This window comes from Tachyglossus aculeatus, chromosome 18 (assembly GCF_015852505.1).
Source record: "Tachyglossus aculeatus isolate mTacAcu1 chromosome 18, mTacAcu1.pri, whole genome shotgun sequence".
Taxonomy (NCBI): Eukaryota; Metazoa; Chordata; class Mammalia; order Monotremata; family Tachyglossidae; genus Tachyglossus; species Tachyglossus aculeatus.
The window spans coordinates 11,835,505-11,858,381 of NC_052083.1; the positions used below are offsets into that span (position 1 = coordinate 11,835,505).

At 43.6% G+C, this 22,877-nt stretch overlaps 1 protein-coding gene across 3 annotated transcripts in view; it reads right to left on the reverse strand.

The window, feature by feature from the left end:
* LANCL2 (LanC like 2) overlaps positions 1–22,877 on the reverse strand; it is a 59,285-nt gene that overhangs the window by 19,075 nt on the left and 17,333 nt on the right. For all 3 annotated transcript variants that reach the window (XM_038760328.1, XM_038760329.1, XM_038760327.1), the window contains exons 3-6: positions 9,271–9,388; positions 6,168–6,375; positions 5,020–5,167; positions 2,771–2,917 (exon numbers count right to left, since the gene is read on the reverse strand). In XM_038760328.1, coding sequence (XP_038616256.1) covers positions 2,771–2,917; positions 5,020–5,167; positions 6,168–6,375; positions 9,271–9,388 — 621 coding nt within the window. The remainder of the gene's footprint in view (positions 1–2,770; positions 2,918–5,019; positions 5,168–6,167; positions 6,376–9,270; positions 9,389–22,877) is intronic.

The following is a 22,877-nucleotide window of genomic DNA, read 5'->3' on the forward strand; positions in this document are numbered from 1 at the left end:
TTATTGTACTGTACTCTCCCAAGGGCAGTGCTCTGCACACAGTAAGCGCTCAATACGATTGACTGACTGACTGGGGCCACTGTGGGTGGCCCCAACGGACCACCAGGGACCTGCGTCAGTCGGTCAGTCAGTCAATCGTTCAGAGCACTGAACTAAGCTTTTGGGAGAATATAACAATATAACACACTCCTTGCCCACAACAAGTTTATAGTCTACAGAACACTGCCCTGTCCATCCCTCCCTTCCAGGCTGCAGCAGGAACAGCGCAAAGGAAAAGCAGCAGAGGGTTCCAAAGGTCCCGCAATGCCATTTCTGGTTACCTTCCGGGACATCTTGGAGATCTGGGATGCGGGGAATCCCAGCTCAGGCCAGCAAAGAGCACAATGACTGTGGGAAATGACAGGAGGTGCGCGGGGACACGACACAACAAACCGCGTCTCCATTAGGGAGCAGGGTTTTGGACCATCTTAATAGTCAAGCCTACAGAGAGGGCAACTAGAGCAAAACAAAACGGCTCCTACAAAACACAACTCGATGAGTTTAACAGAGAAAGGAAGTTTCAATAATTAGTATTCGTTTAACTCAGTTATTATTTACAAGGGCATAATCTATGACTCCTTAAGATGACACCATTCTTTATTTTCTGAAAGTCTGGAGAAGCAGCTGTGAAGAGAAACAAATGAAATCTAACAGTGTCATGTTAAAAATGATTCCGTGCCATGCAGGCTTTGGTTGCTGGCTGGGTTCGTAATGTATTCTGCAATCTAGTACATTACCACATTGCCTCTTCCACAGTTGGATACAAAATTCAGAAGAATTGCACAGAAAAGAGGGCATTTGACTTGTATGGACTTACAGCAAGCTCTGAAACTTCTTTATTTTTGGCCTACGCTGGGTGCAAAATGCTTACTTTGGTATAAACTGGAAAAATCTGCTGTTTCATGTCATTATGTAACATACATCACTCACCACACAGTTACAGCTGGTTTCATGTATGTCAACTTGTCAGGCCTAATAGCTCCTAGTTAGAGATTTTCTGAGACATTAGTGTCACCGAATTGTCAATTATTTTTAAACAATCCATAGTAACACAAAGACATTTCACCTGTAGGTGAAGTTTTTATTGATTCAAATAAACCTTTTTTTAATATTAAACGTAGATCTGGTATTGCCGTAAGATGATCCATTAAAAATAAGAAATTAGGAACTATTGAGAATTTCTCCTGCTGATTCAGGAAGAACAAAATACAGCTCTAACGTGGCAGAAATCCTCTTCCTTCACCTTGCTTGGGGGATAAGGACTCACGTAGATCAGCGAGGCCTAGTAGATGAAGTAAGGGCTTGGGAGTCAGAGGACCTGGGTTCTAATTCTGGCTTCACCATTTGTTGCTGTGTGACTTTGGACAAGTCACTTATCTGTGCCTCAGTTCCCCCAACTGTAAAATAGGGATTAAGACTGTGAGCCCCATTTGGGACATGGACTGTGTCCAACCTGATTTGCTTTTATCCACCCCAGTGCTTAGAAAGGTACCTAGCACATAGTAAGCGCTGAACAAAAACCTTAAAAAAAATAAAGTGCATAAGCGATGGGGAAGTGATGGCTGTTAGAGGGAAAACAGAATGAGGGGGTGAGACATTAGTCAGGGAAGGCTTCCTGAAGGGGTGATTTTACAAGAGGTTAGAAGATGGGGAAAGTATTGTCCTGCCAGATATGAAGGGGAAGGGAATGCCAGGCAGGAGGGAGGGTGTTAGCAGAAGGCTGATTGCAAGAGAGATTAGAGCCACCAGTTACATTACAGGAATGAAGTGTACCGGCTCTGCTGTAGTAGGATAGGAGTGAGGATAAGGAATGAAAATGAAATAAAAATAAAAATTATAAGCATGGTACAAGTTCAGCTCTTACTATGCATCAGGCATTTTATTAAGTATTGGGGTAGATACAGGATTATCAGGGTGGACTCAGTGTCTGTCCCACACGGGGCTCCCAGTCTAACTAGGGCAGTGTAGGATATAATTCCCATTTTACAGATGAAAAAACTGAGGCAGAGAAGTAAAGTGCCTTGCCCAAGGCCAGTCTTCAGACAAGTGGTGGAACCAGAACTACAACCCAAGTCCTCTGACTCCCAGGCAGGCCTGTACATTTTCCACTAGGCCAACCTGCTTCTTTATGTAGTGGGGAGAGAGCTGACTGAGTGGATAATAGTAATAATTACGGTATTTCTTAAGCGCTTACTACGTGCCAAGCACTGTTCTAAGCTCTGGGGGACCTACAAGGTAATCAGGTTGGACACAGTCCCTGTCCCACGTGGGGCTCACAGTCTTAATCCCCATTTTACAGATGAGGGGACTGAGGCCCAGAGAAGTGAAATGACTTGCCCAGGTCACACAGCAGAAAAGTGGCAGAGCCGGAATTAGAACCCACATCCTCTGACTCCTAGGCCCGGGAAGCTTCTCTGTGGTTGACTAGACTAGAATGCGGATGTGGTCGACTGGACGGGGAAGCAGCGTGGCTCAGTGGAAAGAGCCCGGGCTTTGGAGTCAGAGGTCAGGGGTTCAAATCCCGGCTCCAGCGGTTGTCAGCTGTGTGACTTTGGGCAAGTCACTTCACTTCTCTGGGCCTCAGTTACCTCATCTGGAAGATGGGGATTAAGACCGCGAGCCCCCCGTGGGACAACCTGATCACCTTGTAACCTCTTCAGGGCTTCGAACAGTGCTTGGCACATAGTAAGCGCTTAATAAATGCCATTATTATTATAGAATACATACTTACCTGCATTAAAACGTAGTAAATTCCAGCCATGCCATGGGCTGCTCCGACGTACTGCTTCCTGTGCCACTGATAGAGCAGTGGGCAACGCTCGGTTTTGCGTTCCTCCCTGGACAAATTCTTTCCTGATTCAATGATGGCGCTGACCACCTATGGTTGAAATGGACAATAAGAACAACTGTGTGAAGTCAAATGCTAAGTTAGTCTTATTTTCAAATAATATTCTTATCTACTGCAACTCTTCCCTCCAGTCCTGGGAGATCAGCAGTAGTAGCAGGTTGTAAGCTCGTCTCTAGAAGGTAAGCTCGGTATGAGCAGGGAATGTGTCTGCTAATTCTGTGGTATCCTATTCTCCCAAGTGCTTAGTAATAATAATAATAATAATGATGGCATTTGTTAAGCGCTTACTATGTGCGAAGCACTGTTCTAAGCACTGGAGGGGATACAAGGTGATCAGGTTGTCCCACGTGGGGCTCACAGTCTTAATCCCCATTTTAGAGATGAGGGAACTGAAGCTCAGAGAAGTTAAGTAACTTGCCCAAGGTCACACAGCTGACAAGTGGCGGAGCCGGGATCTACACAAAGTAAACGCTCAATAAATACCATCTTTTGATAGTAGTAGTAGTGGCAGCAGCCGCAGTAGTAGTAGATGGAATTGACTGAACACTTACTGAATGCCATGCATTGTAGAAGTAGCAGCAAGAAGCAGCACAGCGTAGCGGAAAGAACATGAGCCTGGGAATCAGAAGGTCATGGGTTCTAATTCCTGTTAAGCCAACTGTCTGCTGTGTGACCTTGAGCGGGTCACTTTACTTCTCTGTGCCTCAGTTACCTCATCTGTAAAATAGGGATTGAGACTGCGAGCCCCACTTGGGACAGGGACTGCATCCAACCCGACTGGGTTGTATCCACCCCACTACTTAGTACTGTGCCTGGCACATAGTGAGAACTTAACGAATACCATAACTGTTAGTTGTTATTAGCAGCAATTCATACAATTCCACTTTAACAGTACACGTAGCACAGGGTTAACTGGTGGCCTTCATGGCTGTTACCTACAGAATTTGCTATGCTGTAAAAGAAGAGGGAATGGAAAACCCAGGCATGGTGTGCTCTGACTGGCAGAGCCCTTGGCTGGAAGTGGTCTGTGAACTCATTCCAGGTAAAAACCTTCATCAATCGTATTTATTGAGCGCTGTGTGCAGAGCACTGTGCTAAGCGCTTGGGAAGTACAAGGTGGCAACATATAGAGACAGTCCCTACCTAACAGTGGGCTCACAGTCTAAAAGGGGAAGACAGAGAATAAAACCAAACATACTAACAAAATAAAATAAATAGAATAGATATGTACAAGTAAAACAAATAAATAAATAAATAGAGTAATAAATATGTACAAACATATATACATATATACAGGTCCTGTGGGGAAGGGAAGGAGGTAAGATGGGGGGGATGGAAAAGGGGACGAGGGGGAGAGGAAGGAAGGGGCTCAGTCTGGGAAGGCCTCCTGGAGTAGGTGAGCTCTCAGTAGGGCCTTGAAGGGAGGAAGAAAGCTAACTTGGCGGGCGGGCAGACGGAGGGCATTCCAGGCCCGGGGGTTGACGTGGGCCAGAGGAAAACCTTCCTCTGACCCATGCCCAAGAGCTGGGCACAAGTCCAACAGCCTGGGTCAACACTGAGGGGAGAATTAATCGAGTTCAGTGTCAATAAAACTCATCAATAAGACTGGTTTGTTCCCTTGCCCAAAACATCTATGCCAGGAATTGCTCATTCTCACTGCCATCAGGACTGAGGTCCCCATGGATTGTATCCTTCCCCGACAAGGGAAGTGGCATGGCCTACTGGAAACAGCACAGGCCTAAGCGCAGGGATGGACACAAGCAAATCGGTTTGGACACAGTCCCTGTCCCAGGTGGGGCTCACAGTCTCAATCCCCATTTTAAAAGATGAGGCAGCCGAGGCCCAGAGAAGTGAAGGGACCTGTCCAAGATAACACAGAGGAGCCAGAATTAGAACCCAGGTCTTTCTGACTTCTGAGCCCATGCTCTATCCACGAGACCATGCTCCAATTCAGACTATGAGCCCTGTGTGGGGCAGAGACTATCCAACATGATGACTGCGGATGTATCCCACTGCTTAGTACAGTGGCTGGACCAGAGTAAGCACTTGATAAGTACCATTAAAAAAACAAAGGGATGTATATCATTCGGACACCAATGCCACTCCGATGGAAGTAGCTTTCCCTACAGTACCTCTCTGAGAGTGGACTGGGGCACTGTGTCTGGGCCAATCTCCGTATTTAGGTACAATAAGGCATATAGATAACCGGCTCGGCCGTATAAGAGTTCATCCGGAAGGTCTGAGTCTGTGCTCGCAATAGTTCTCTGAAGCTGCAGAAGCCTATCAAGAGAATGAGAGAAATTAACTTTTCTAGAGGTCACGTTAAACACACCTTAGGCCTCCCAAGCCCCGGGAGCTGATACCCAAAGGCCAAATGAAGGAAAAGGGTAACAAAAAGAAAATGCTCTCGAATCCCTCTGGATTTCTCTTTCTGGGAGCATCTGTTATTTGTAGAGTTAAAATAGAAATGAATGAATTGATATTAATAATAATTAGTAACTACGGCATTTGTTAAGCGCTTACTATGTGCCATCATCATCATCATCAATCGTATTTATTGAGCGCTTACTATGTGCAGAGCACTGTACTAAGCACTTGGGAAGTACAAATTGGCAACATATAGAGACAGTCCCTACCCAACAGTGGGCTCACAATCTAAAAGAGTGCCAGGCACTGTACTAAGCGCTGGGGTGGATACAAGCAAATTGGGTTGGATACGGTCCCTGTCCCATGTGGGGCTCACAGTCTCAATCATCATCAATCGTATTTATTGAGCGCTTACTATGTGCAGAGCACTGTACTAAGCACTTGGGAAGTACAAACTGGCAACATATAGAGACAGTCCCTACCCAACAGTGGGCTCACAGTCTAAAAGAGTGCCAGGCACTGTACTAAGCGCTGGGATGGATACAAGTAAATCAGGTTGGATACGGTCCCTGTCCCATTTGGGGCTTACAGTCTCAATCCCCATTTGATAGATAAGGTACCTTAATATTAGCCTGCAGCTTAAAGTAAAAATGATACGATTTTTGATATTTGAAAAATGTGACGTCCTGATCGGACCCACCTGGTCATTATATTAATCAGGGAGTTTTTAGGGGGTAAAACCAAGGAAAAGTTTCAGCCTCTTAGCCACCACATTTTGTAACTGGTTCAGAACCCCCCAGATCTGCACCCCTACTTTCCTTCCCTACCCTAAAACCGCCTCCCTCCATTCTCCCAGGGTGATCGCAATGATGATCAAAATAACGATAATGATAACAATCGCCCTGCCACTTACTTGGCGATGCACTCCTTGGCCTCGCTGTCACTCTTCAGCTTGTGGTAGACTACGGCCCCGACGGCCAGGGGCCCAGCATCCCCACACAGGAAAGTGATCCTGCGTCCATTCAGGTTCCGGAGCGTCCTCTTCACATAGTCCAGGGAACGCAGGAGGTAGGCCTGGTCAGAGGTGACGCGGTACAACTGAAGGTACAGAAGAGCGATGCCTGGAATAACCCCCACCGCCCAAACACAACATTAGTATTGCTCCTTTGCCTCCTCTCTCTCTTTTTTTTCCCCCATGGACATTATCATCATGAACTCAATACATCCATGATATTTTTTGGTGGAAACCAACATTCCAGGATTTTGTCAGAAATCTGTGCTCTTACATCGAGAGAAGCAGTGTGGCTTAGTGGAAAGAGCCCGGGTTTGGGAGTCAGAGGCTGTGGGTTCTAACTCTGGCTCCGCCACTTGTCTGCTGTGTGACCTTGGGCAAGCCACTTAACTTCTCTGTGCCTCAGTTACCTCATCTGTAAAATGTGGATGAAGACTGTGAGTTCCACGTGGGACAACCTCATTACCTTGTATCTACCCTAGTGCTTAGAAGTGCTGGGCACAAAGTAAGCACTTAACAAATACCATTATTATTATTATTATTATTATTATTATTAATAATAATAACAACACCATTACCATTAGTCAGTGGCATTTATTGTGGGCAGGGAAAGTGCCTATTTATTGTTACAGTGTACTCTCCCAATTGCTTAGTACAGTGCTTTGCACACAGTAAATGCTCAATAAATGCCACTGAATGAATGAATAAATTATTACTATTATTATTACTACCGGCAGTATTTACTAAGCACCGTCTGCATGCAGAGAATTGAACTAGGCACTTGGGAGCACACAACAAAATTGGATTACCCAGTGCCAGCCTCGAGGAGTTTACGCCCTTATCGATCTTTCTAGTAAGCATTTTAAATGGTTCAATCTGCAACGGAGGACGGCTTGGCCTACAGCAGTAAAGAGATTGAAGACTATTCCTACCCGGCAATAAGGAACTGCTGCTCTTACAGTTACCGTTCTTGTTGAATTGCTGTTCTTTGTGGCATTATTGCATTTTATTGAATTCTTCCTCCGTTACTCTCCCTCTGAGTCTGTGCCCGCTGAGAGCCCTCTGGGAAGCAGGGTCTGTTAATGGATCAATGATCTTATACCTCTCCCCAGTGTCTCACACAACGTAAGCTCTTACCAAATGATAATGCACATGGACTGTGTCCAACCTGATTACCTTGGATCTACCACAGCGCTTAGTACAGTGCCTGGCACATACTAAGCGCTTAACAAATACCATAATTATTAGTATTATTATTAAACTCTTCAGGTGTATGTTTGGTTTTTCCGAAGCAGGCTGGTGTATGTAACGTTAGGCTTCTTCTGGCTTATCGTCTGCTCTGTGCTGAATGGAAAGTGGTTGGCAATCGTTTGCACATACGTGACTCTCATCGGCTTAAAGCTGCTTCGGGATGACCGCCCCAAAGGATGTGCAGTGATGCTCACCTTCTGTTGAATTGGAAGATGTTCCTGACAGATCAGAAATGTATTAAATACCAGCTTGTAGATCCCTTGTTGCAAATTCTAGAATAATAATAACTGTGGCATTTGTTCAGCACTTACTACGTGCCGGGCACTGAACTAAGCAAGCCAATCAGGCCATGTTCCCCATGGGGCTCACAGTCTCTGGCCTGGAACTCCATCCCCCTTGATATCCGATAGGCCACCACTCTCTGCATCTTGAAAGCCCTACTAAAATCACACCTCCTCCAAGATGCCTTCCCTGACTAACCCCTCAAAAATCCCACCTCATTTGCCCTCCCCTCTGCACTTTTTGTGCAATTGGGTCTTACCCCTCCTCCAATCCCACCGCATTTACGTACGTATCCTTATACTCTGCCACTTTGCCTATCTGTAATTTAATTTTGTCCCTCTATACTTTAAGTTACTTGTTTCCACTGTTGGGTAGGGACTGTATATGTTGCCAACTTGTACTTCCCAAGCGCTTAGTACAGTGCTCTGCACACAGTAAGCGCTCAATAAATACGATTGATTGATTGATTGTGGGCAGGGATCATGTCTACCAGGGCCTGTGTCCAATATGATTATCTTGTATCTACTTCACTGCTTAGTAGGGTGCCTGGCATATAGGAAGTGCTTAACAAGTAGCATTAAAATCAACCACAAATCTATTGCACTGTACTCTCCCAAGAACCTAGTTCAGTGCTCTGCCCACAGTAAGCACTCAATAACTACCATGGAAAGATTGACTGACTCTAGCCACACCTAGAGAATTTGGTTCACTATCCTAAGGGTACCATACGCCTCTGTGCAATGCAAAATAGGGATTCTGATATTTTCCTTGAACTTTGGTTATAACTCAGTTGAAGCAAAGATCACAGGTTTCATACGTCGTGATGTATGATCAGAAAACGATCTTCACAAGGATCCTAGCTAGATTCTTGAATCAATGGAGAGCAATGAGACATCACCTTGGGAGTTTCTGCACAGGCTGCAATACCCTGTGCGAAATGAAGATTTTAGATATACCTACTTTAGTTTTTTAAAAAGGTAAGCAGGAATAATGCTTTACCAATGGAAAACAGGCAACACATTTGACGGTGAGTGGAAAGAGCATGGGCCCGGGGGTTGGAGGACCTGGGTTCTAATCCTGCCTCCTCCACTTGTCTGCTGTGTGACCTTGGGCAAGCCAGCTCCTTCTCTGCGCCTCAATTCCCTCAGCTGTAAAATGGAGACTCAGTATCTGTGCTCCCTCTTACTTAGACTGTGAGCCCCATGTGGGACCTGATTCTCTCGCATCTTAATACAGTACTCAGCACATAGTAAGCATTTAACAAATACCACAATTATTACTATTACTATTACTATTAGAATTTCCACTGGGGTGCAGGTGTTTTTCAAGTCTACAGGACCACAGTTCAAGCTAAGACTCTGGGTTCAGCGACGTCAGTTTCCAACACACGTGGAAAACCAGGACTTGCCCTAGAAATGGAAAAGGCAGAAAATTAGCAGTCCCAAAGCCCTACACATCAGCAGCTCCCCACCTGTCCAGCCGGTATATGCAGAACAGTCGTGGGGGTCTGCTGTCTTCAGGCCTTCTTCCATCTGTTGCAGGAGGTCCTGGATTTTACTCTGGATTCGTCTTGCGAAAGTGGGACTGATCTAGAAGACAAAACAGGGAGAGGGAAATTCAGTCTGACTGGAAGAATACAGGGATCGGTCAATCAATCAAGGGTATTTATTGAGCACTTACTACGTGCAGGGCACTGCTCTAAACGTTTGGGACAGTATAACACTATAACAGAGTTTAGCAGACACATTTCCTTCCCACAATGAGCTTACAGTCTAGAGGGGGTGACAGACAATAATATAAGTACTACTAATAATAATAAGTAATAAATAAACGATGTGCCATGAAAATTTATTTTAATTCACTAACCGGTGATACACTATAGAATAAGTTAAAAAAAAAAGGAATTTTGTTAATCTGGACATTTTAATAAATCAATGGTATTTATTGAGCACATACTATGTGCAGAGCACTGAATTAAATGCTTGAGAGAGCACAATACAACAGTTAGCAAACGCATTCCCTGCCCACAATGAGCTTACAGTCAAGAGGGGTTTGCATAGACTAATTCTGTATAAATCTACAGTAAGTAAAAATAATCTACCTTTTTTTTCCTCATACTATTGCCAGTGTTAAAATGTAGTCACAAGGTTTTCTCTGGGCACAAAAGACAAAAAGTAAGTGAGGCCACCCCAAAGTAACAAAAATTCTTTTGTTCTGCTCTGCACACAAAGTCCTCCAAATTTCACCTATTACTCCCCAAATCATACAAAACAAAACTGAAACAAAATTACCGACATGTACACAAGTGTAAGGATGACACAATGCGGAACAAGGATTGTGTGTGTTCGATTTATCTTGTACCTTACCCCAGCATTTAGTACAGTGCGGGACATATAATAATCATTCAATCAATCCATGGTATTTATTGAGTGCTTACTATATGCAGAGCATTGTACTAAGCCCTTGGGAGAGTACAATATAAAAGAGTTGACAGAAGTGTTCCCGGCCCAAAATGTGCTTAGTCTAGAGGGAGCACTTAAGTACCACGACTGTTATTAGAAATAGCTCCAGAGTTCTGCAAAGCGCTTTTTACACAATGCCCATAGATTCCTGATGAGCTACAAGTTGATGGAGAAATTCAAGTGCCAATTGGAGAGCTGAAGTTCTGCTATAAGGAACGACAAACACGTACCACAGTTTGGAACAGCAGTGTGGAAGAGAATGTGTCAGGCATGTTAGCCTCTTCAACCACACTCACACACTTCATAATAATTGTGGTATTTGTTAAGCACTTGCTACGTGTCAAGCGCCGTAGTAAGGGTTGGGATGGATACATGATCATCAGACCCATGTGAGGCTCACCATCTAAGTAGGAGAGAAAATGGGTATTTAATCCCATTTTACAGATGAGGAAACTGAGGTACAGGGGAGTTAAGTGATTGGCCAAAGTCACACAGCAGGCAAGTGGCAGAGTGGGGAATACAACTCAGGTCTTCAAGCATCTCACTGATACATGCATCAGCTATTCATGACTTAGAGAAATCAATCAATTAATCGATGCTATTTATTGAGCACTTACTCTGTGCAGAGCACTGGACTAAGCACTTGGGAGAGTACTATATAACAGCTTAACAAATATAATAATAATAACAACAGAATTAAAGGACATGTTCCCTGCCCATAAGAGATTACAAAATAGAGGGAATGAACACAGATTGTTTTGGGTTAAAGCTTTCGCCTATTAATTTTATTTTGTATGTTCAAATTCTGTATTTTAAAGTTAAATTTTGCCACTGAAAGCTCTGGGTGTTAAACTTGTAAGTGATCTTCACGAAAATTTCTCTCTTCAATTGTTTATCACTTTGGGGAAGCCTATAAGCGATTTTTCTAAGGGCTTTGGCTTTCAAATCGATCTATGTCATCTTTGTTTTACCATGCACTGCTGCTCCCAGTTCTACTTTCTATTCTGCAAGTCCCCATTTCCCTAAACACTTGTGTAATTCTATCCTCTGGGCTCCCTGTCAAATACTGTTTTCCTGAAAACCTTCTTCCTTCCACTGCGGTCTTTAAACTCCAAGTGCTTACCTTCCCTAAAAGCTTATTCTAGCAATTATTGAGGCTGTGCTTCATTTCCTAGTTTTTATTCGTAATGATCACTTCTTATAATTTCACATCGTGTGCTGGAAAAACTCTTTTTTTCCTACATATTTGTTCTTGCGATTTTATGCTCATTGCAAGAGTCCTGGATTCTGTTTTTCCAATAAACCTCCTTACAAGTCTAACGTCTAGGCTTCTTCTTGCCATGCTGCTAAATCCCTTACTGGTAGTAATCCCTACCAGCTTCTTCTTTCCAGGCTCATTCCTTTGCCCAGAAGCTCCTGACTGCATTTTCTAACTCTTGTTGCTTGAACATAGATATTTCCTGAAATTTCATCTTTCCTGAAACTCTTGAACAGGTTTTCCTTCCTGCGGTGAAGAACAGCTGATTATGGAGTACTTTCTCACCTCAGGTGAGCTTAAAATAAATATTGTCCGAAAACAGTTAGAAGCAGTGTGGTTTTGTGGAAAGAGCATAGGCCAGAGAGTCAGAGGACCTGGGTTCTAGTCCCAGAATCAAAATGTACCAACTATGTGATCGTGGGCTAGTTACTTAATAATACTGGCAGCGGCTAGGCCTACTGAAGAAGAACCTTACCGACTGATGTTGGTAAGCTAGAGTCTTTTGTTTCTCACCTTGAAAAGTAACCCTTAGGCTGGTTCTTCTTTAGTAGAATTTCCTTCCATTTTGATTTTTTATCCGATCACACTCATGGATAGACATAGTTTGGCAAAATCCAAAACTTCAAGGCAAAAAATTCAAGAAACGATGCATTCACAGTGACTGTGTTCAAATGGTACAGCACTCTAAACAGTAAATTTGTTATGGTCAGGGAACTTGTCTGCCCATTCCGCTGGATTGTACTCTCCCAAGTGCTTAGTACAGTGCTCTGCGCTTAATAAGTGTTCGATAAATAACACTGATCGATTGACGTTCTATGCTGCAGCTCCCTCATCTGCAAAATGGGGATTCAATCCCTGTTTTCCCTCCTAGACTGTAAACACCATGTGGGACCTGATTATCTTGTATCCATCCTAGAGCTTAGTACAGTGCTTGGCACATAGTAAGTCCTTAACAAATACAATTACTATAATTACTATTGTCTGCTGTGTAACCTCGGGCAAGTCACTTTTAACTTCTCTGCGCCTCAGTTTCCTCATCTGCAAAATGGGGATTGAGACTGTGAGCCCCTTGTGAGAAGCAGCGTGACTCAGTGGAAAGAGCATGGGGCTGCTCCGCCAATTGTCAGCTGTGTCACTTTGGGCAAGTCACTTAACTTCACTGGGCCTCAGTTACCTCATCTGTAAAATGCGGATTAAGACTGTGAGCCCCCAGTGGGACAACCTGATCACTTTGTAACCTCCCCAGCGCTTAGAACGGTGCTTTGCACATAGTAAGCGCTTAATAAATGCCATTATTATTTATTATTATTATTAGTTTTTATCTGCCCCAGCTTCTATCTGTAGCTTGTATCCGCCCCGGCACTTTAGAACGGTGCTTGACACATAGTAAGCGCTTAACAAATACCAATATTATTATTATTACTATTATTATTAAGGGGATGGAATGTGTTGGGCCTTAACTCCTGGACCCCATTTTGCTTGGCCAAGCTGCCATTTACTAGGAACAGGCACATCACATAACCTCTCCTCCTCTGTTTCCCCAGTCCCGACGTCTGCATGCCGAGGTTCAGAATGGAGCTGTCGGGATTATCAGCCTGAGAGAGCGGTATTTCTCCACCAGATCTCTATAATGAGGAGAACCAGGCAGGGTCGAGCAATTACCCTGAAATGCAAATTTCCTGCTGCCTGTCACAGTATATATCATGTACTGTGCTCTCCAATCATGTGTGAAGCTCGCTCGGATACTGAACCAACTGCATATAAAGGAGCTCTCTATTGCTTGGCGCTGAGTTGTTCTTGACTAGTAGAGGAAATCTGGCTGACAACCACTGCTCCTACTAGCACTAGTAGAAACAAACTTGTCTCCGACATACTCGCTTGCACACAACGCAGAGTCCATGAAGGTTTCTTCAACTAGCTAGAGGGACCTAAACCGTAGGCTCGTTGTGGGCAGGGAATTGCTAAATTGTTATACTGTACCCTCTGAAGCGCTTAGTACAATGCTCTGCACGCAGTAAGTGCTCAATAAATACAACTGACTGGTTGACTGACTGGTTCCCAGGAGGTCAATGACTAAGCTGTCCACGGCAGATGGCTGTTTTTCATAAAGAAAAGATCTTTCATAAAGATCTTTCATAAAGATCTCCCGGGATGGAAGCCTGCTCCTGTGTTTTACCACCCTGAGGGGTAAGAAGCTCTTTCATCTGACCCAAATTCCTTCTGCTTCAAACGAAGCCCATTTCCTCCTGACTGTTAGCATTCTGATCATAATGATAATTAAAATATGAATTGTGACATTTGCAAATAATAATAATTATGGTGTTTGTTAAGCGCTTAACTATGTGCCAGGCACCGTACTATGCACTGGGGTGGATACAAGCAGATCAAGTTGGACACTGTCCCTGTCCAACGTGGGGCTCACAGTCTCAATCCCCATTTTACAGATGAGGTGACTGAGGCCCGGAGAAGTGAAGTGATTTGCCCAAGGTCACACAGCAGACAAGTAGCAGAGCTGGGATTAGAACCCATGACCTTCTGAGTCCCAGGCCCATGCTCTATAAAATCTCATCATTAATTTGAAGCCAATTACTAAGTCTCCCTTAGACGTCTCTTCCGTAGGTCAACCAACCACAGTGTCTTTTATATTTACAGTTGTTAGAAAGTAAGCTCCTCCATTAGAACTTGTACTACTTGCCAACTTGTACTTCCCAAGCGCTTAGTACAGTGCTCTGCACACACTAAGTGCTCAATAAATACGATTGATTGATTGATTGATTGATTAGAAGGGAAGCAGCATGGCTCAGTGGAAAGAGCACAGGCTTGCTAGTCAGAGTTCATGGGTTCTAATCCCGGCTCTGCCGCTTGTCAGCTGTGTGACTTTGGGCAGGTCACTTCTCTGTGCCTCAGTTACCTCATCTGTAAAATGGGGATTAAGACTGTGAGCCCCACGTGGGACAACCCGATCACCTTGTATCCTCTCCAGTGCTTAGAACAGTGCTTTGCACATAGTAAGCCCTTAACAGATGCCATCAGCATCATCATCATTAGACAATATGTTCCTTAGGTCTACCAGCTGTGTTGTACACTCTCAAATGCTCAGCACTCTGAAACGAGAAAGCCTTCAATCACAGCACAGTGGATAGAGCACGGGCATGGGAATCGGAAAGTCATGGGTTCTAATCCCAGCTTCGCCACTTGTCTGCTGTGTGACCTTGGACAAGTCACTGCACTTCTCTGGGCCTCAGTTCCCTCATCTGTAAAATGGGGATTGAGACTGTGAGCCCCACATGGGACAGGGACCGTGTCCAGCTTGATTTGCTTGTATTCACCCCAGTGCTTAGTACAGTGCCTGGCACATAGTAAGTGCTTAATAATTGCCATTATTATTATCATTGACTGATTGATATTCCTCTTGGGACCTACTTGATATATTTTTAAGCATTTGGATTGCTCTCACAGTCTTTTTTCTGCACCCTATGAGGCTGGGCACAATGGAAGAGTTGCCCTCCAGCTCATAAATTCTAGGCTCTAATTTACATATTCCAAAAACACTTAGAAACAACTCTGAATTGTTGACAACTCCAAATTGTTGACTCTATATTTGCCTAGCTGTTTTTTTTAAATCTTCTATTTACTTGGGGGTTTCATCCCTAGCATTTATCCCTATGGCATTTCATCTTGTTTTGGGGGACATTTTTCTAATTTATCTGGGTCATTTTGGATTTTTTTTTCCATGTCTTTCAAACTATTAAAAAATCAATGATATTTCTTGAGCAGGGCACTTGTACTAAGCACTTGGAAGAGTCCCGCTCCACCTAATTCAGAATCAACTGAATCAAATCTGATGAGCCTACTCTCGACTCTTTCATCTAACGATCATTAAATTCCTAGTCTGTCAATGAGGTTATCTCATGGAACAGTATCTAAAGGCCCAATGAGATCTAAGCATATAAACTCCTTCTCTATTGCCTTCATGATCAATCACTGTGTCAAAGAAAAACATTAAACTGGACCAAAGGGTGTTCCAATTAAAGCAACCCTTCCTCACAATCTCATTCCAGCCCCCAGATGCAATATCGTCACACCCCAAGGTTGCTTGAAAGATTTCCAGGACTCAAATGGCTTTCACTTCAACTGACACTAAATTCTAGACTGGCCCAGTTTTTCATGCACATATGTTCACCCCAGTGGATCCAAAACAGATTAAAAACACCGAGAGACCTGGAGAAAAGAAAGGATGCTCATATTCTCTAACGGTCATCCACAGGGCAGATTAACAGTTTTTTTGGCTTTTAGAAAAAGTACCAAACTATTATTGTCATAGATTTCCTTTTCCATGTAAGAATTTCCTTTTCTGAGTAAAAATTAACTCGATCTGTTTAGTCAGTCTCTTCTTTTCATACCCCTGCTCTCTCTTCCATCCCATTTCTTATTCTGCCCTGGTCATCGGAACAAGACAGATGGCCTGAGGCTTGGTTAACATTAATACATCACAGTGGTGATGGATTTGTTTATTTGAAAGGCAATTTTCCCAAACTAGACTTCATTATGCATGAAGGTGATAGAACAAAACTGTATTGCTATAATGAAACTGAGTTTTACATTCTATAATTAAGCAGGCACATAACCCTAGACAGTGAACAGCAAGAGTAAATTCAGAAAATATAAAGCATTTCCTTTTAACAATGAATCTTTGTCAGCATCACGTGGGGCAAGGACTACATCCGACTGTCTTGAATCTACCCCAGTGCTTAGTACAGTGCTTGGCACATAGTAAGTGCTTCAGAAATACCATTAATTTGTTTTACGGTATTTGTGAAGCGCTTACTATAATAATAATAATAGTAATAATGGTATTTGTTAAGCACTTACTATGTGCAAAGCACTGTTCTAAGTGCTGGGGAGGTTACAAGGTGATCAGGTTGTTCCACGGGGGGATCACAGTTTTAACCCCCGTTTTACAGATGAGGTAACTGAGGCACAAAGAAGTAACTTGCCCAAAGTCACACAGCTGGCAGTTGGTGGAGCCGGAATTTGAACCCATGACCTCCGACTCCAAAGCCCACGCTCCTTCCACTGAGCCACGCTGCTTCTACTATATGTCAAACTCTGTTCTAAGCACTGGAGTAGATGCAAGTGGATTAGATTGGACACAGACCTGGCCTGCATGGAGTTACAGTCTAAGTAAAAAAGAGAATAAAGTGTAATGAATGAAGGGGGAGGCAGCAGAGTTAACTGGAGAGAGCACTAAGGTTCTAGTACCAGTTCCATCCTTGGCCTGCCATGTGACCTTGGGCAACTCACTTAACCTTTCTGGTTCTCGGTTTTCTCACCTGTAAAATGGGGATAATTTAATAATAATAATAATGATGACATGTGTTAAGCGCTTACTATGTGGAAAGCACTGTTCTAAGTGCTGGGGGGATACAAGGTGATCAGGTTGTCCCACGTGGGGCTCACAGTCTTAATCCCCATTTTACAGATGGGGTAACTAAGGCTCAGAGAAGTTAAGTGACTTGCCCAATGTCACACAGCAGACATGTGGCAGTGCAGGGATTCGAACCCATGACCTCTGACTCCAAAGCCCGGGCTCTTTCCACTGAGCCACGCTGCTTCTCTAATTTAGATTGTGAGTCCTGCGTGAGACAGGAAATGGGGGAGGGCTGTGTCTGACCTGAAAACTTCATAATTGCCCCAGCGCTTACCACACAGCAAGCGCTTTAAAATGCTGTAACTATTAGTGTTAATTGGGGCTGGAGCCCAACCATCCTAGAGGAGTGGGAAAGGCAGAAATGCCCTTCCAAGCTCGCTGGGGTGCTTTCCTTTCTGCCCATCATTTCTGGGGAGATCCTAGTACGGAGGCACCAATTATGACACAGCCGGACACAAACAAAGGGCAATTCTAGCTGGCGCTGATGCTGTGCCATAGAAATAACTAATAACCTCCAGTCCATGAGCCTGTTGTTGGGTAGGGATCATCTATATGTTGCCGACTTGTACTTCCCAAGCGCTAAGTGCTCTGCGCACAGTAAGCGCTCAATAAATATGACTGAATGAATGGCTTAGTCATTCCAGGAGAGAAAAAGAAAGAGAGAAGAGAACGGAGAGACAGCTTGAAGTACATTTGGGAAAGAATCCCTAATGGCCCGTCGTCTCTCCCATTGTGGTAAAACACTGATCAGTGGTAAAGCACTGATCACAGTTCACCATCTTTCGATAAGATAGAAGTAGATGCCGGCACCTGGCTTCTTCGTGGCCCATCGACATAATCTTCGGGACCACAAGATCCCTTTTGTCACTGGATGCTGGAAGAATTGGGGGTTGGAAGCATGGCTAATTTAAGTGTCATCACTACAAACAGCGCTACCTCAACCAGTCAGGTGACTCACTCTACTCCGTTTATACAAATGAAATTCTAAATTATTTAACAGTGAACCTGACAAACCCAAGGAATATAGGACTCTGGCCCTCAGTGATGCTGAAACTGGCTTTTGTGCCCGGGTTTGCTGACACGTTTGCCGTCCGCAGTACCTGTTGCTGGTTTCATTTTAACCTCACCATCTTAAAATCTTCTTGAAATTTCTAATCCCGAAAACGTCACCACCTTCTTTGACTGCAGCAAACCAGGCTGTTCTGTCTGCTCTGTCCTCTTTAAAGCACTCATTTCAACTGATTGTATAACACCTGTTTGGGTATCCTACGGTTACCTATTTTCATCCGGCTCCTGTCTGGTGAAGTTTTGTTCAGGGGAGCACAGCCTGGCTGTTAGCAGATTGACTTCGTTCCAGGACTTTGTTGGCTTTGATCCTCTCTTACCACTTGAAATTGAGAACGGAACATAGAGGCAGGTGCTGACTCGGTGGGAAGATGGGGGAGGCGGCCCCTACAGCTTTTTGGGCTGTGCTCCCGGGCTCCACTTATCCAGGGTCTCCGACGCTCTGAGCGTTTCTAATCAAGGCTCAGAAGACCTTAAGTGGTGGCCGTCTGGCCTCCTCAGTGTCTCTGAAGCCTGTCCCTTCCCAGGTCCCATCTCCTTGAAAGGCACGGAAGGACAATATACGACCCCGTTGGGACTATTCAAGAATCATTGATTTTTTAGTAAGCGCTTATTGTGTGCAGAGCATTGTACTAAGCACTTGGGAAAGTACAATACAACAATAAACAGTAAAATTCCCTGCCCACAACAAGCTCACAGTCTAGCTGTAGCATCTGCAGGATTCTCAACCCCTTACCATCATCATCATAATAATATGTACAGTCAGTAGGCCTGCACTAAAGGAGTGAAATAGGAAATCGGAGCGGTAAGGTAGGAAGGGGCAAGGTGATTGAGTGTTTTAAAGCTGTCGGTAACGAGTTTCTATTTCACGTGGGGGCTGACGGGCAACCACTGCAGGTTCTTGATGAGTGGGGAAACATGGCCAGTTTTGTAGAAAAATGATCCTGGAGGCAAAGTGAAGTACGAACTGATGAAGGGAAGGACAGGAGGCAGAGGGGTCAGCAAGGAGCCTGATGCAGTTATCTAGGAAATGGAAATCAAATAACTGTTCTCCCTCTCTCAGATGGAGAGCCTCGTGGGGGACAGGGACTGTGTCCAATCTGATTATCCGGTATCTGCTCCAGCACTTTCCACAATGCTCCAATGTCATTATCTCAGTTTTCTTCAAGCTGATCACAGTCCTGCCGGACGGATCCTGCAAAATGGCTCACTATCAACTGCACGCCTTCTGGCGTGTATGCTCCTGGGGCCCGGTCATGGTATAATAACCCCTCAATTATTTCATCCCTGATTTTAAATGATGCTTATCGCCTAGTATCAGGAAAAATACTTAAAGCTATAATAGCAATATAAGGAGAGTGAATAAAAGCTTTCTTGCCACCCAATAATCCAAAAACGCACTCAGAATACTGGTGCACTTTCCTTTTGGGGGTTAGCTGTCATGAAATGCTTGAGACAGATGGTAATTTTAAAATAATGCTCTACTTGAAACGCTGGTACCAAACTGTTTAATGGCTAAGTTGGGAGGAGGAAGGGAGGGTAATGCTTTTTTTCTATAGTTTCTCTCTTCAAGGGTTTGAAATTTCAATTTAAAGTTCTAAATTGAATACCAAATGACAGGAAACGGGAGTCTATAGGTCTTGATGCTTTCTGAGTTCTTTATTCTAGCCAAATGGGAAAACTTGAATTACATCAAACTTACCCTATTTAGACATTATTCCATCTCAGAACAAGGGAAAAGATTCTCAACAGGGCTAACAATAGAATATTGATTTTTGAGAGTGTTTCTGCCCTTACTTTTGAATGACTTTTGAATCATAATCCTGTTTGAAATGCTTTGGAAGTGACAGACTAGAAAACAAGAGATTATAACCTAAGATGGCAACCAAGAAGCCCGTTTGAAAATCCACTTTAGAAATGACATGGGACTAATAACTTTCTAGCAAAGCCAAGTTTCAATTTTCACACCAAATCGTATTTCACAGAAGTTAATCAGTAGGCTATGAAAATAAAACTAATTTTGATGAATAAAATAATGAATAATAGACCAGATTCTAGCTCCTCTCTGGGTACTTTCTTGGTACTGTGAACTACTCCAGCACTTAGAACAGTGCTTCGCACATAGTAAGTGCTTAATAAATGCCATTATTATTATTATTACTCCCACTGCATTGATTAGATTTATTAGAGAAGCAGCGTGGCTTAGTGGAAATTCATTCATTCATTCATTCAATTGTCTTTATTGAGCGCTTAATAAAGTGCAGAGCACTGTACTAAGTGCTTGAGAAGTACAAATCGGCAATATATAGAGACGGTCCCTACCCAACAACAAGCTCCCGTTCTAGAAGGGGGAAACCTACTGAGTGAGTAGCACTGTACTAAACACTTGGAAGAGAACAACACAACAGAGTTGGTATACACGTTCTCTGCCCGCAACAATAGAGAAGCAGCGAGGCTCAGTGGAAAGAGTCCGGGCTTGGGAGTCAGAGGTCATGGGTTCGAATCCCAGTTCCGCCACTTGTCAGCTGTGTGACTTTGGGCAAGTCACTTCACTTCTCTGTGCCTCAGTTACCTCATCTGGAAAATGGAGATGAAGACTGTGAGCCCCCCGTGGGACACCCTGACAACCTTGTATCTATCCCAGTGCTTAGAACGGTGCTCGGCACAAAGTAAGCGCTTAACAAATACCATCGTTATTAACAGGCTTACAGTCTAGAGGGGGAGACGGATGTTAATATCAATTAATAAATTAGGGGTTTGTGTAGAAGTGCTGCGGGGCTGAAGGTGGCATGAATGAAGACCAAACGACCCAAGTGCACTTCAGGTTTGGAAAGAGAAGGCAGAGGAGGAGGAAGTCGACCTAAATGGTGGCAAAACTTCAATTTCTGACATATCCTGAGGTGACTTGTATATCGCGCTGTACGGTCAGAGATTTGGACCGTTTCTTCCAAATCATGTCTAATTTCAGCTAAAGACCGGATTTTGCAAGCAGTTAGTCATCCGTTTAACAGCTGAGAGAGCTGCATTCCAAAATGCGAAAGTCGCTTCAACATATGTTCACCAGTCACTTTTCATAACCTCCATACTAATGATATAAAAGTACCGTTGTCAAAACTGTATCTGGTAGAGAATTCCAGAGTTGGTGGTATTCTGCACAGAAAATGCTTAGTACATCTCAAGATTGCCATTCCACACAAAACCAATGTAGATGGAGAGCAGGCATTTGGTTATAAGCCGAAAATGCATTTTATCGGTGCTTCTGCATAACCCCAATTCCACCAACAGCCCACGGGAAAGAAAAGGATAATTAAAATAAAGCTCAGTGGCAGGGAAGTTTGGATTTTATCATCTGGCATCAATATTAATAAACCAACTCACCCAAATCTGGCTGAACCATTTAGATTTACAGACTTCAGCCAGTAATTTCCATTCCCCCTTGCTCCTTGCTAAGTTACCTTCTGGCAAAAAAAATGGTCATACAAAGACATCCTAACAGTTCAAACATGGCAATGAACTTTGAAAGCCACATTTCCACACAGGGGTAAAAATCTCACCATCAATAGCATCCTCTTGAAAACCCAAAGGTAACACTATCTGCAGTACATGTGCTTACACAATACTTCTCACACTTCATGGGTGTTTAAAGCCTTAACAGTATTATAAAAAGCATAATTCACCTTTAAAAAGAGCAAAGTCCTTATTTATTCCAAAACAAATTATGTCTTGAGAGAAAAATTTGGTCCACCACAATGGGAAATTACATTTACATTTTTCTAGTGGGGGAAAAAAATTAAGGATTTGGTCCCAAAGGTCCAAGAGGAAGCATATTCATTCATTCAGTCAATCGTATTTATTGGGCGCTTACTGTGTGCGGAGCACTGTACTAAGCGCGTATCCATCTCCACCAGGCTTTGGTAAAACTCACCATATAAAAGGATAGAGTATATCCTTTATATATGTATATATATTTGTACATATTTATTACTCTATTTATTTATTTTACTTGTACATATCTATTCTATTTATTTTATTTTGTTAGTATGTTTGGTTTTGCTCTCCGTCTCCCCCTTTTAGACTGTGAGCCCACTGTTGGGTAGGGACTGTATATGTTGCCAACTTGTACTTTCCAAGTGCTTAGTACAGTGCTCTGAAACACAGTAAGCGCTCAATAAATACGATTGATTGATTGATTGATAGAGTACTCCCTGCATCCTGGGATTCAGACAGGGGTAGGGTTGCTAAAACTCAAAATGTCTACAGAAACGTTTCTCTGAAGAACAAAATAACAAACATTTAGCTGACTTCCAGCTACCGTTACTGTCAGTCAATAATAGGGGGAAAAAAACAACATATCCTTGGTATCGAGATTTGGCCAAAGATGAGCCTATCTCTATTACTGGGCATTCTAGCGTCGGACGTTAACCCAGGCTGACCATTTATCTGATTTCACGGTCAGGTCTTCAGTTGATCTGTCCCCTGTGTGCTACAGATATGGAACTGGTTGACTACATGCCTCATATTTCAATTTTAACCGGCCAGCTCTCCTCCGCCTCAGTTCCCGCTGCCAAGTTCTGCGGCTTGTGAGCGGCACCTGAATACGCGGGGAACTGGGAGGGCAGGGCAATAGTTTAGGAGCCAAACGGGGGACCCAGGAGAAACGCTCTAATTTCAGGGGGCCTCGGGTGAACTTTCACTCAACAGGTGCATAGGACTTCATTCTGTTATCCCATGATGTCGCTTGCATCTCTCCATGTCCCCGTCCTGAATTAGGAATGGCCACTGTGAGAAAACCTCAAGATTTAAAGTTTTGCGCTTTGTGGTCCGAATAAGTCAACCAGTCAACAGTATTTATTGAGTGCTTA